The 14,283-nt window shown below is 36.5% G+C and overlaps 2 protein-coding genes and 1 long non-coding RNA gene across 4 annotated transcripts; 1 reads left to right on the forward strand and 2 right to left on the reverse strand.

The window, feature by feature from the left end:
* The first annotated feature begins 96 nt into the window (after window positions 1-96).
* Window positions 97-4,009, forward strand: LOC103328674 (LEAF RUST 10 DISEASE-RESISTANCE LOCUS RECEPTOR-LIKE PROTEIN KINASE-like 2.1). The gene is given in 4 exon segments (XM_008231082.2): window positions 97-1,210; window positions 2,349-2,372; window positions 2,736-2,890; window positions 2,892-4,009. Coding segments are annotated over 4 exon segments (1,917 nt in total). The 5' UTR covers window positions 97-432; the 3' UTR covers window positions 3,852-4,009.
* On the reverse strand, window positions 3,991-8,920 carry LOC148917605 (uncharacterized). Of its 2 annotated transcripts, XR_016125994.1 has the most exons (4): window positions 8,675-8,920; window positions 5,544-6,653; window positions 5,374-5,428; window positions 3,991-4,552 (listed from the first exon to the last, which is right to left on the reverse strand). It is a non-coding gene; the product is annotated as an uncharacterized LOC148917605 (long non-coding RNA). The 2 variants fall into 2 exon arrangements; XR_016125993.1 differs by lacking the exon at window positions 5,544-6,653.
* A 435-nt stretch (window positions 8,921-9,355) lies between these two features.
* Window positions 9,356-13,713, reverse strand: LOC148917606 (uncharacterized). The gene is given in 9 exon segments (XM_089049873.1): window positions 9,356-9,694; window positions 9,778-10,167; window positions 10,305-10,625; window positions 10,667-11,127; window positions 11,736-12,129; window positions 12,303-12,556; window positions 12,651-13,129; window positions 13,131-13,206; window positions 13,209-13,713. Coding segments are annotated over 9 exon segments (3,219 nt in total).
* Between the last annotated feature and the right edge of the window lie 570 nt (window positions 13,714-14,283).

Consider the following 14,283-nt stretch of genomic DNA (forward strand, 5'->3'; position numbering starts at 1 on the left):
GGTATTTCTATTCGAAAAGAAATTGCCAAGTAACATAAAATAAAAAATAAAAAATTGCCGACATATTGGTTATGACCAAATCAAGCTGGTTCATTAAAATCATTTCTGATCATTAGTTAACTAAAAATCTTAAAACCGGGTCGCTTTGATATCTCTAATGATATATGGGGACAGGTTGTGTTCCAATAATTCTGTCTTAAATACTAATCTGTTACCAGGTTGCTTTGATCACAAGGAAAAGTCTTCTATCCATATTTTTATTAAAATCAAAGGCCAACAATTGAAAACTTGGCACAACAAATTAATAACAAATACTTGAGGAACTCCTTCATCACGACCTCTTTCCTAGCTAGTTGCAAACCTGTGAATTCCCAGTTTGTTCATTAACTTGGCTTTCTCGGTCTCTCACTCTGAACTTTCCTCTAAAAGAAGATGCAAATTCTTCTATTTCAATCTTCAAACCTCCTCCTTTTGACCATCAGTTTCTTCATTTCGATCAACATACAGTTTTGTCTATGTGGAGAAGATCCACAATATGCAAACTGCAGAAAAGCTATTAACTGTGGTGGCATCGAAGACATCTGGTACCCCTTCTGGGGAGTCAACAGAGCAAGTTACTGTGGTAAACCTGGGTTTGAAGTTCAATGCCTAGACAATGTCCCGGTGATCAACATGGTGAATACCAGCTTCCGAATACTCGAAATGAACCCGAAAAATCCTCGTACTGTTAGGGTTGCAAGGCAGGATTATTGGAGCACAATCTGTCCCCAGAGTACTTTAGTCAACACCAGCATCAACGTCTCTCTGTTTAATTATGCTTCTGGGCTTGCAAACCTGACCTTTTACTACGGATGCAATACAAGTACACCATCTATTAATTCACAGGTTTGCACAATAAACGGCAGTGATGTCAGTGTGGCCTTTCATCAAACAGGTGATGAGCATCCAGTTGCTAACGATACCTGCAAAACTGAGGTGCTTGTTCCAGTTTTTAAAACAGCTGCTCTGGCTCTTGAGAACAATCAAACAAGCGTCAAAGATGCGGTGGATGAGGGCTTTGAATTGGGGTTGCAGATTGATAATGACCAATGCAACTATTGTGAGGGATCAGGAGGAACATGTGGGTATAATAATAAAACTACAACTCATGGTGGGTTTGTTTGTTTTTGCAAAGATAAGCCCTATGCAATCACATGTGCAGTAAAATCAGGTATGTGTGTATCTTTTGTTTGATTTGGAAGATGCTAAGAACTTTGAAATCAGTTTAATACTAGAAATTTTTTTCCCTTGCTAGTTAGGTCTTAGGTCATTGTTTTAGCTCATACTTGTGTGAGAGAGCTTGAGGGTTAGACTTTGCATTTACAAATGGTGCATTTTGTTTAATTTAAATTATTTGAACAATCGGTTAGACTTGTTGCAACATCATTTAGCCTAATTTTTAAATTGAAATGCTGAAATTTAAAATTATTGAAACTGTAATTATTAAGATTAGACTAGTTGATGTGGCAACAAATCTAACCATTAGATTGTTGTAATGGTTTAGATCAAATGGGATGTACGTAAATACACTATTTGTATATGTAGAGATTGGGAATCCACTACGGACATAGTAAATTCAAGCTTTTTACCACCTTTAAAGATTGCTAATGCTGATGTATGTAAGGGACTTATAGCTTAAGTGGTTAAGAGTAGTTATCCTGCACTGATGTCACCAATGCTGGAGTTCATTTTGATATTAAAAGAAAGCTCTGTGAACAACATATTTGATATTAAAAGAAAGCTGTGTGAATAACATATTAAATCGAAAGCTTGACAATCCTATCAGGGTCTTATTAATCCACATGATATGCATTTATAACTGAATGATTAAAAATGTTAATTCCAATTTAGTTGTACAAGTCAACATATGCTTTCAAATTAATATTGAAGACCAGATAAAACAATTAATAAGTAAAGTCAAATGTCTGACCATTGATGGCTTGCTACATCACCAACTAAACGAATTTTAGGCCTATTTAATTATTTTAATTATTTCGATCCATCTCTTTGGTCCCTCAGTTTAGTTTATGAATTCTTTAGTCCTCAAACATTTATTTTTGGTCTTTACATCACACCTTCCCTTTTATTTATATGATTAATCATCCAATTGAAGAATTTTAAGTCCCTTTAGATTTGAACTTATCAAACATGAAGATTCAGAGCTTCCATTCCAGATTTGTCACATGGTTGACTTTTAATTGATGCCAACTAATGGGTCGCATGCATAATAATACCATAGTTTGTAAGCAATGTTGTAACATATATATAGTCTCTCATCATTAATGATTATTTGTACATATTTGTGGCAGATATTCAGCGCAAGGGGGCAATAGGTATGACGAAAGCTTCAAGAAAGGGATATAATTCAAATACCGGATCGTCTATTTTTCAAAACTTCATTCGTAAATTGTTCTTACGACAAAATTAGCCAAATCAAATATTATTGAAACATCTAAAAGTCATAAATGAGCACAATAATAATCAAATGGTTAAATGATTTTCAATCCAATTGATTTTCTGCAAGAACAATATTTGGCTAATCTTTTGTAAAACATCTACAAATGAAGTTTTGAAAAATAACATAGACTTCAATTTTCTTGAAAAAGAAATACATATATATATAACATAGACTTCAAGTTTCTTCCTTTTGAAAATTAATGAACTGCCTAATTAACTTGCACACTGTTTGGATACAGCCTTTTGGACAGGTGTTGGTATAACCATCGGCGTCATTTGCATCATATTCATATCAAGGAAAAGGAAGTTCTTCTTGAAGAGGTACTTCAAAACGGAGCACAGGTATGAGCTTGATATCGAACAAGTTATACAGAATTATGGCTCGTTTACCCCGAAAGCGGTACAGTTATTCAGATGTAAAGAAACTCACAAACTCATTCAAAGATAAGGTTGGCAAAGGAGGATATGGCACTGTATACAAAGGAACCCTACCTGATGGCCATCTTGTGGCAGTCAAAGTCCTAAACGAGCCAAAGGGTAATGGAGAAGACTTTATTAATGAAGTTGCAAGCATTAGTAGAACTTCCCATGTCAACATAGTCAAGCTTTCAGGATTCTGTTATGAGAGGCATAAAAGAGCTTTGATCTATGAGTTCATGCCTAATGGATCCTTAGACAAGTTCATACATAGGCAAGGATCTTCGAACACAAATTTTCCTCGTTTAGAATGGAAAATGTTATTCGAAATTTCAGTAGGCGTCGCACGAGGGCTGGAATACTTACATCGTGGTTGCAACACAAGAATTTTGCATTTTGACATAAAGCCACAGAACATTCTTCTGGACAAAGACTTCTGGCCGAAAATCTCAGATTTCGGCCTTGCCAAATTATGCAAGACGGAGGAGAGTATTGTGTCCATGTTGGGAGCAAGAGGAACAGCAGGATACATGGCGCCAGAAGTATTTAGTCGAAACTTCGGAGGAATATCTCCGAAATCTGATGTTTACAGCTACGGGATGTTGGTTCTTGAAATGGTTGGAGCAAGAAAGAATTTGGATTACGGAGGGTCTCATACCAGTGAACTGTTTCCACATAATGTTTATAAAGATCTAGAGCTAGAGAAGGATGAAATTATCTTGGAGGGCATATCAGAAGTCGGGAAAGAAGTAGCAAGAAAGTTGATATTGATAAGTTTGTGGTGCATTCAAACAATTCCATCTGATCGGCCATCAATGAGCAAAGTAGTAGAGATGCTGGAAGGGCCCCTTCATTCTTTGCAAATTGCACCCAAGCCTTTCTTATTTTCTAGTCCAATATCTGGTGGAGACTCATCCCAACCATCTGTGAGAAGCTAAGGAAGTTAGCTTTATTAGCACTTTCGTTTTTCTATTCTTGGTTGGTTCTTTTTTCTTTTTCTATTGTATGTGCGTTACCCTTCACTGAGCAAAATTATTTGATGTATCAACAGTGTAAGCCAAGCATACAAGAAAGACAGAAGTATAAACCTTGGCCACTATGGAAAAATATTGATAGAATTAATTTTTTCTAATTACAATAAGAAATATACCTTGTTTTAACAAGAAAAAAGTGATCCTTTCTTTTGTTAATCATCAGATTACAATCACATACAACCCAGCAAAGTTGGAGCACATACATACATATAACTAATCGGCTAGACTTAGGCCAGTCCTTCGACTTTTCAAAGTTTGAGTGTCCAGGACTTTGAATGGAAGGCTGATAGAGTGGCAAGCCAGAAGGCTGCTGGAGTGGCAATGCTGCTTTACAGTGGCTCAATTGACTGTATTCGGTCAGGCCCTTGCCTTTGCTTCACGAAAAGGTGTTGATCACCATCGCTAGCTTAAGATATTTGGGGACTTGTTAATAAGTGCATATTGTGATTTGAGACAGATTAGGAGTGTGAGAATTCCACTGGAGCATCTCAACCAGAAAGGTGTAGATTTGATGAACTTCCTGAAGAAATAACTGGAATCCTAGAGGCCGTTGGACGCCTCTCTCTTTCCCAAGTGTGAATCTTCAATTTTTGCACCTAGATAATCTTTATCATTTGGATGACAAATGAAACAACAGAACATGCATAGGAAAAGAAAATTCAGATATTTATAATAGTTAACCTGATCTATAAATAATCCAAATATGAAGCTAGGAGAATGAAAATGAAAGAACTTCGCATATATACATCATAAACTTGGTCCAAAATAAGATATGAGAAGCTACTCAATCAATGTCGCAACCAATGCAACTTCCTTATGAAAAGCCTCAAAGCTTGAGGCTAAATTGAGTTATTATAATTACAAAAATATAAAACAGCTATTGAATGTATTGAATGCCACTCTAGAGTATAAATTAACCATCAAACTTGTTTTTTCAAAATTTCTCTTACTATTGCTCAATTCTTTACCATATATCCTTTTGGTTATATTATCTCTCTAAGTCTAGTGCCTTTCTACCTAGTTCGAATAGATAAAAGAGTAGATTATGGAGGTGGACTGAACTGATGGTGGAAGGTGGGAGGGTTTCTGTTGGTCTGTTTAGGAACTTTGGCTTTTGGGAGAGGGAAGGAATAAATGGGTAAGCTGGTTTCTTTTGAACACGGTGCATGTCTAATATTCAAACTTAAAACTAAAACGCACAGCTTAACCGAAACAACACGGAGATCGTCCAAAATCAGATTTTTCAAATAAAGGAACTCTGGCGAGGCTTGCACCTTTCACAGCGCAAACTTCAAGCGCCTTTCATGAGCTATGATGCGCCTGAGGCGAATCACTGCTGCCTAATGTCAGGCATGCCTTTGAAAACACTGAAAAAATACTTGGGCTAAATTCCCTCTAATAAAAGTAGATGAAATTGAGTACATACAGGAAGAGGGGTTGTGCATCCAAACATCTAAGACCCCAGGAGATCTCTGTCAATTCTGGAAGAAAGCAAGATATAAAAAATGTCAGTGGAAGAAACCCGTGGCATATAGAGAGATGTTATCACATAGACTAGACTGTAAGATTTGCTTCTTGTTTAAAATCAACATCTACCATCTTTGAGTTGGGAACATTTTGTAATATGCAAACTCGACAAGCTGTGGCAGACTGAAACGACAGAGAAAAATTATTTTGTTTCCCCCACGGTGATTGGCTACGTTCATAGACAAGAAAGGAACGTAACTATATGTAACTACCATGTTACACCTTCAAACAAATTTCAAAGATACATGGGATGGATAAAACCAATCCACATGCACAAAGAAAGAACTTGAGGATTAGTTTCGGTAGATGATAAAACTTAGAGCCCAACATAAGCGCATCTGTCCAGACTAGATTTAGATCCAAACAACAAGAGAAATCAGAGAAGACGCTTTAGGGGGTGTATTCAATTGAGATTTTAATAGATTGTAATTACATGATTTTAATATAATGGATTTCAGCTGGATTTGTAATTATATGATTTTACTCATGATTTTAATAGATTGCAATTACATGATTTTATCTATACTTCTATACAAGCTTGAACTCTACCACCCATCATCATTCACCTAAATACATAACCTGAAGGAATATACCCAATTTTTAGGGTTAATATAAAGATAGAAGCACAGTAATCCATCAAAGGTTAGTCCAGGGAGAGTACATGGACATCAACAATGTAACTCCCAACATAGCCACACATGGCTAGAATGAATACATTAAAAAAAACACAACACAACTGAGAAACCAACAATAGAAATACAAAAGCATAAGTAGAGGCTAGAAGCTACATCCAAAACCACCAACATCTAATGTAAAACAGATAGCACTAGAAATACAAAATAAAGAAACGTACTAAAAACTCCTAGCCCAACCCCATGACCACTCCAGTTTTTGTCAAAGCTTGGACCAAAACTGTGGAGTGAAAAAAACACATTGCACCTTATCAACATTTCTTCTAGATTGTGGATAAGGCTTCTTCTTTCTTTTTTTGTTTTGTCCTGGTCCCAAACGTTTTGGGACAGGGAATTAGAAAAGATATTTTGCCATGTGCGTTGTATGTGCAGCAGCTACGCATAAATTTTTTTAATTTAAAAAATCCTCGTTTGAGGATTTAGATCAAGCAACTTGTGGGCACACCGGTAGAGTTGTGGAGGGCTGTAACTCCTTGCGAGGAAATGTCTACAATAAGCAGGAGATTTTTTTTTAAAAAGTATCGAAAATATAATTTTGCTCCAAAAAAGCTTGTCTACAAGGAAAGAAGAGCTATTGGAAAATGCCTATTAGCTCCAGAAGAGGTAATATTGTCTTTCTTGATAATGTTTCTTTATCGTCTCTTTTATGAAAAGTTTTTTTTATGTACAGTCGAAAGCATACAAAAATAGTGGGGAAAAAAAGGGCTTGTCCAATATAGACCCCTACATTTTCTATTCCCTAGACATATACCCATCACTCTATAAATCTATGTGTAAAACCCAATTTCAAATTTAAATGACCAGTAGGATATAAGAGGTCGTAGTATTTCTATGTTTTTACATCGTTGCCACTAAACTTCATATTTTATTTATAATTTTATTTCAAGCATTTCATTAACTGCCATAATTGTAATTAATATACTCCCTATTAATAGCATATCAATCACCCCATTTCTTTTAGTTGTCATTCCCTCTCACATCTCGCCCACTAAAATTGCAAACAAAAAAAAATCTGTAAATTACATATCCAATCATGTACCTATGAAAAATATAATATAAATATATACATATAAAATATAGGTATATTATTTACCAAAAAAAAAAAAAACAAAGTCAGTTACTTTTAATTGCGCATATTTTTCATAATTAAAAATAGGTACACAATAATTTATATAAAATATAGGTACATTATTTACCCACAAGTAAATTATTTTACAATACACCTGTAAATGTGTATAGGTACATTATTTGGAGAGGAAAAATAGGTACATTATTAGAGGAAAAAATAGGTTTGGAGAGAGAAAATAGGTTCATTTAAAAAAATTGCTTTTAATAAAACAAATAATAGGTACTTTATTCAGAGAAAAAAGGCTATATTATTTATAGAAAAAAATAGGTACATTAATTAGATAAATAATAGGTACTTTATTCGTAGTAGGTATATTATTCAAATGGTAGGTACATTGGATGACATATAATACCTAAATCCCTAATTGTAAGTACATTAAAATTAATGTAGGTATATTGGAATAATGTAGGTATACTATGTACACTTTTCATACTAGGTAAATTATATTTTTCATAAAACAAACAAGTAAGGTACATTATTTTTTCAACATAATCAGTATGTACAATTTTATTCATAAACAATTATAAAGTGGATTATTAGTCATGCATAATTCATAAAAAGAAAATAACATAAACATTTTATTAAACAAACCGATTACCCAAATTTGAATTTATTGTTAAATTTTTTTTAAAATGTTTCAAAATTAATTCTTACATCCATTACAACCATTTGGAGATCTTTCCAAATTCAACATCTATCATTATATACAATCCAATTAAAAACTATTTCCATATTGATTCCTACATTAATATACAAAATGCAATAATGGTTTAGTTGGGGCTATTTTTGGAATCTGAAAAGTACAATAAATCAGATTTTATGCTTAATTAGGTAATTTGCTGAGTTAGATCCTAGTCATGGGTTTTTACTTATACAAATTGGGTATTATTTATAGGAACAAAAAGTGAAGGGTTTTAGGTACGGCAAATTGAATTTGAAGGGTGTAAGCCAAATTTACTAAAAAAAAAAGTATGAGAGCATATATGAGAATCATGCATAGGAAGATGAGATTTGTTATGTGATTTGGTATTTATATCACACACTCAAAAGTCTCACACAATATCATTTAATGAAATACCTCAAAATCAGTAAGTTTTTTAATACCACGGTACTTTTTCTTATCTTTTAAAAGTCATAATTGAATACCATTAGATTTTTATTGATTACTTAAAAATCCTAACTGAATACCCCCGTACTTTTAAGTTTCAAAACAATCCATTAAAATCACAATTGAATACACAAGTTTCACAGACAGATCTGACAGATCTACGCAGACAAGAAGCAAGAAAACGAAATTTTTATCATCAAACACACGTAAATTAAGCACAGAAATTAACATGGCAAAGATAAACAAAAGAGACAAGGATATAGAAATATACTTCTGGTAAATCATTGATTCGATGTTTAGGAGAGCCTGAGATCGATGTTTAGGAAACCTGAGGCTCAGGCTCTCCGATAGAAATGACACCATCATCAGACTCTTCATCTCGGGCTTTAGACGCCTCAGATGTCTTCACCATTCTCTCTCTTTGGAAGCTGATCGATCCAAAACCCTAATTAGTGATTAGAGTGTGAGAGATGGCTAAGTAGCCTTTGAGTTTTTATAGATGAGGACGAATGTTCTAGAATAGTGGTTTCGCAAAACATGAGGCTTCAATGCTGTTAAGCTATATCAACTGATAGGTATATTGAACCAAGAACAGAGAGAGAGAGTAGAGAGAGTAGCTAGAGAGAGAAGCTAGAGAGAATATCAATCTGATATATTTTCTTAATCAATGAGTAATTACATGAGAAAGTCTTCTATATAGCTATAGATAACAAACAAACTAACTACTACAGCAAGATTGTGACAAGTGTCACAATCTAAAGCTCTATACTCTAACATCCCCCCTCAAGAGCATGCTGTGAGGAACCAAGCATGAGATTGCAGCAATGAGTTCTGAAAAAAGGACCACTCAACCCCTTTGTAAGAATATCAGCAAATTGCAATTGGGAAGACACAAATTGCACAGAGAGTTGTTTCCATGATACTCTTTCACGAACAAAATGCACGTCGATCTCTATGTGTTTGGTCTTTTGATGCTGAACAGATTAAAAGATAAGGCAATGGCTGAGAGATTGTCACAAAGAGGATGACACACTGGGTAGTGGAATGTGCGAAATGCTAATAATTGTTTGATCCAATCCAATTCAGCTGAGGTAAAGGATAAGGCTCGATATTCAGCTTCGGTTGATGATCTGGAAACAGTTTGTTGCTTCTTAGAGGACCACGAAATTGGATTGTTACCCAAAAATACCACCAAACCAGTAGTAGATCTTCTATCATTAGGGTCCCCTGCCCAATCAGCATCACTAAAGGCCTTTAACTGCAAATCTCCTCTAGTATATGAGATACCAAACTGCATTGTGCCCTTTAGATACCGTAATATACGTTTAAGCTAGTAAAATGAGACACCATTGGATTTTGCATAAACTGACAGACTTGGTGCACAGAAAATGCAATATCTGGCCTAGTGAAAGTTAAGTATTGTAGAGCCCCGACAATACTTCTATACAACTTAGGATTGGAATAAGGTTCCCCATCCTCTTTGAGTAACCGGTTGTAAGGGAGGCATGGTGTATCACATGGTTTAGCTTCAAGTATTTCAGATTTAACCAATAGATCAGCAACATATTTGGTTTGTGACAGAAACAAACCAGTGGTAGTTTTAGTGATTTGAATCCCTAAGAAATAGTGGAGCAACCCTAAATCCTTGATATCAAACTCAGTAGTAAGAGCACTAATAACCTGAGTAATTGCACCAGAAGCACTGCCAGTTATAATGATATCATCCACATAGAGGAGCAGAACCACAATCTCATGACCAACATGCTTAACAAACAATGAGGAGTCAGAGTATGTGTTTTCAAAACCCAAAGAAGGAAGAAACTGAGTAAACCGATCATTCCATGCCCTAGGAGATGAGGATGAGTTGGATCTTCAAAACTAGGAGGTTGAGACATGTATACCTCCTCTTGTAGGATACCATGCAAAAAAGCATTTTTGACATCTAATTGGCAAAGAGGCCAATTGAAATGAGCAGCAAGAGCAAGAACTAACCTAACTGTGGTAGGCTTCACCACAGGGCTAAAAGTCTCCCCATAATCCAATCCAGGTTCTTGACTGAAACCCTTAGCAACTAACCGTGCTTTGTGTCTGGCAATAGACCCATCTGAGTGTCTCTTAATCTTGAAAATCCATTTACAACCAACGAGGTTCTTGTTTGTTGGCAATTGAACTAGACTCCAAGTGCCTTGAGTATGTAAAGCATTAACTTCTTCTTTCATGGCCTGTAACCACACAGGAACTTTGATGGCAGACTGTAACTAACTGGTTCAACCAAGGACATATCAGTTCCCCCAGAGTCCTGAACACTTGCTAAGAGAGCTTTCTTTTTAATAATCCCACTCTTGCTTCTAGTTTGCATGGGATGCATATTGAGTGGAGGAATGGACAATACTACTTGTAAAGTATCAGGAGTAAAATCATGTGTTTCTAATCCAGAGCCAGATCTGATGTCAAGTGCCACAGGGATTGGAGAAGAGGCTGGAATTGAAGCAGCAATGGACTGAGAACTAGGAGAAACTTCAGGAAAATCGGAGGCAGAATGTGTTAAGGAAACTGAAGCAGATATATGTGATGGAGTAGGTGTAGGGAGACCAGAAATTGGAGGAGTAGAATCTGGAATGGATGGGACAACTATATTCTCGGTAGTAACAATAGGCAAATGACAATTGGAACGTGGACATGATTGTGTAGATGTGAATGTGTTTGAATGTGTAGGCAATAAATCTGTGTAGGGAAAATGGCATTCATCAAATATAACATGCCTAGAAACAAACACTCTCTTTGTAGGCACATGATAGCACAAATACCCTTTATATTTGGTGGCATACCCAATAAACACACACTTTGTAGTTTTGGCATGCAATTTGGTGCTATTATATGGTTTGAGTAAAGGAAAACAGGCACATCCAAAAATTCTAAGGTGAGCAAGGGTTGGATATGTCCCAAATAACATCTCAAAAGGAGATTTGTTATGAAGAACAGCAGTAGGCATACGATTGATTAGATATGTGGCTGTTTGACAAGCATAGGACCAGAACTGAGATGGCAATTTGGCTGTTTGTAATAAGGTGATAGTGGTTTCAATGATATGCCTATGTTTCCTCTCAGCAACCCCATTTTGTTCAGGAGTATATGGACAAGAGAGGTGATGTGAAATGCCCTTTTCAAGAATAAATTTTTTCAATTTGTTGCTGGTATACTCTCCCCCCCATCAGTTTGAAGAATTTTAATTGGAGCAGAAAATTGAGTAACAACAAAGGAATAAAAGGCAACAAACGCAGAGAACAAATCAGACTTGTTGATTAATGGAAAGATCCAGCAATATCTGGTACATTCATCTACAAAGATGATGTAGTATCTATAACCATCAACTGATATACAAGGTGCAGGACCCCACAAATCAGTATGGATAGTTTCAAAGGGAGTGACAGACTTATTGAGATGTTGTGGAAAAGGTAGTTTGCTAAATTTCCCTTCTAGACATGTATGACACATCATAGGGGATGAGGTCTTGGGGACATGAACATTAGCTTTATTCAACATCAGAGAAACAACATTATTGGTAGGATGACCTAACCTATGGTGCCACAGATTAGACTGAACACGTTGGCCAAGAAATGCCTTAGCTTGAGAAGGTGTCTGTGAGTTTGAAGTGGACAAGGAGTGGATAGGATATAGTCCATTACTGCACAAGCCTCTGTAAAGGATCCTCCCTGTGGCTTTGTCCTAAATCCAAAAACAAAAGGCATCAAATATAAGCCAGCAATTATTGTCAAGACAAAGTCGATGTACTGACAACAGGTTCTGAGTTAATTGAGGAACATAGAGCACTGAGTTCAATTTGATTGGGGAAACTGATGTATGAATGGTAGAATGACCAACATGAGACACTTTCAAACCTTCACCATTTGCAGTGTGAATTGTTTCATTTGTGGGATACGGGGAGGCCAGTGATGATTAGTCAAATCAGCTGTCATATGATTGGTAGCACCGAATCGGTGAGCCATCTTGGAGAAGAACACAAGAATTGGATGATTGAGATGCAGAGTGAGCACTTGTGCATGGCTTGCATAGTAGGTTGCGAAGCCGGAAACTGTGAAGGTGTGAATGAGGAATGCTGAGGAGGAGCTTGATATGAAGTGTATTGCAAATTCTGTGGTTGCACAGGATAGGATGACCGTGAAGAATATGAAGCAGTGGTATGCATCCCAATATAGTTTGGACCCTTATCATTATAGAAGCAATACCAGGTGGTATGAGTACTTCTACCACAGATGTGACATTTGGTTTTCTCATGAGAAGCCCCACAGAATGGAGCAGTGTGTCCCTCAGAGTTGCATAATTGATGATTTGAATCATGGGTGCGAAGGAATGCCAAACGTTGACCAGGTGATTGACCAAGAACTCCAGGAGTAGAGTTGGGAAGCATATGTGCCATAGGGGAAAACACTGGTCTAGAATGATAAAATCTAGATCCCTGAGTGAATCTGCCTTTACCCTTGTTTTTGTTCCCATTATAAGGTGTAAAACCTCTAGTAGCCACCTGAGATGGACCATGAGTCGGGGAGAAACTCTGAGGCTGAAAAGGAGGCCCTTTTGTGTAAGTGGAACTGTATTAGCAACCATAGCTGTCATAAGAGGAGTATTAACCGAATGTTCAACAATGGTTTCCTCTGCAAGTAGCTGTGAGCGAAAATCTTTTAGAGAAATCACACTTTCACGCCCGTATAACACATCGGAAGGTGTTATACTCAGCAGGTAGTCCATTCAAGGCAAGAATGACAATATCTTCATCCGCAAAGTACACCCAGCAGCAGAAAGATAGTCCCTAGCTTCTTTAATGCGATGAAGATACTGATTTATCGAATCAGAACCCTTCTTAATTGTTTGCAAATTAGATTTCATCTGAAAAATGCTAGTCCGAGATACAGTGGAAAATTGTTCCTTTAGCCTAATCCACAGATCCTTGGAGCTAGTGCTACCAATCGCACAAGACATAGCAATAGGTGATAATGTTGTAGTGATCAATTGCATAATAGCTCTGTCATGCATTTTCCATACCATATATTCATCAGTTGGAGAAGAAGAAAGGATACCAGATTCATCAGAGGTCGAACCGTGTTGAGATGGACAAGGAATCGAACCATCAACATACCCCATGATTCCATTGCTTTCAAGCAAAAGTTGCATCTGAAAGTTCCAATTGAGGTAGTTCGAATCATCCAGCTTGACATTAACAGATGTAGAAATGGAGGAAATAAGGGCCGTAATTGGAGATTGAAGCAACTGAAGCTGCGAAGCGATCACCATCATGATTGCAAGATCAACCTGTGAGTGAGACAATACCACAAACACCTGCTGTGCAAGATTCAGAAAGAACCGATCAAGAAAGGAAGAGAGACACGAAACCCTAGAAATTGCAGAAATCAGAAAGTGGAGAAGACGAAGTATCGAATCGGAGAAGACGAGCCGAATCAGAGAATGCGGAAGCAACAGAGGATCGAAAAGCTTCAAGTGTAAGCAACAATGGCGATTGATACCATGTTAAGCTATATCAACTGATAGGTATATTGAACCAAGAACAGAGAGAGAGAGTAGAGAGAGTAGCTAGAGAGAGAAGCTAGAGAGAATATCAATCTGATATATTTTCTTAATCAATGAGTAATTACATGAGAAAGTCTTCTATATAGCTACAGATAACAAACAAACTAACTACTACAGCAAGATTGTGACAAGTGTCACAATCTAAAGCTCTATACTCTAACACAATGCTGTGGGTAGGGGTATTAGGTTAACGTTTTCAACACAGCTTGTCTTGGTTTATTTTTTGGTGGTATGCAGTATTAGGGTTTTTAGGGTGGGGTTTTTTTCATTATAATG

The sequence above is a fragment of the Prunus mume genome, linkage group LG4, assembly GCF_029339155.1.
Source record: "Prunus mume cultivar Tortuosa linkage group LG4, ASM2933915v1, whole genome shotgun sequence".
NCBI lineage: Eukaryota > Viridiplantae > Streptophyta > Magnoliopsida > Rosales > Rosaceae > Prunus > Prunus mume.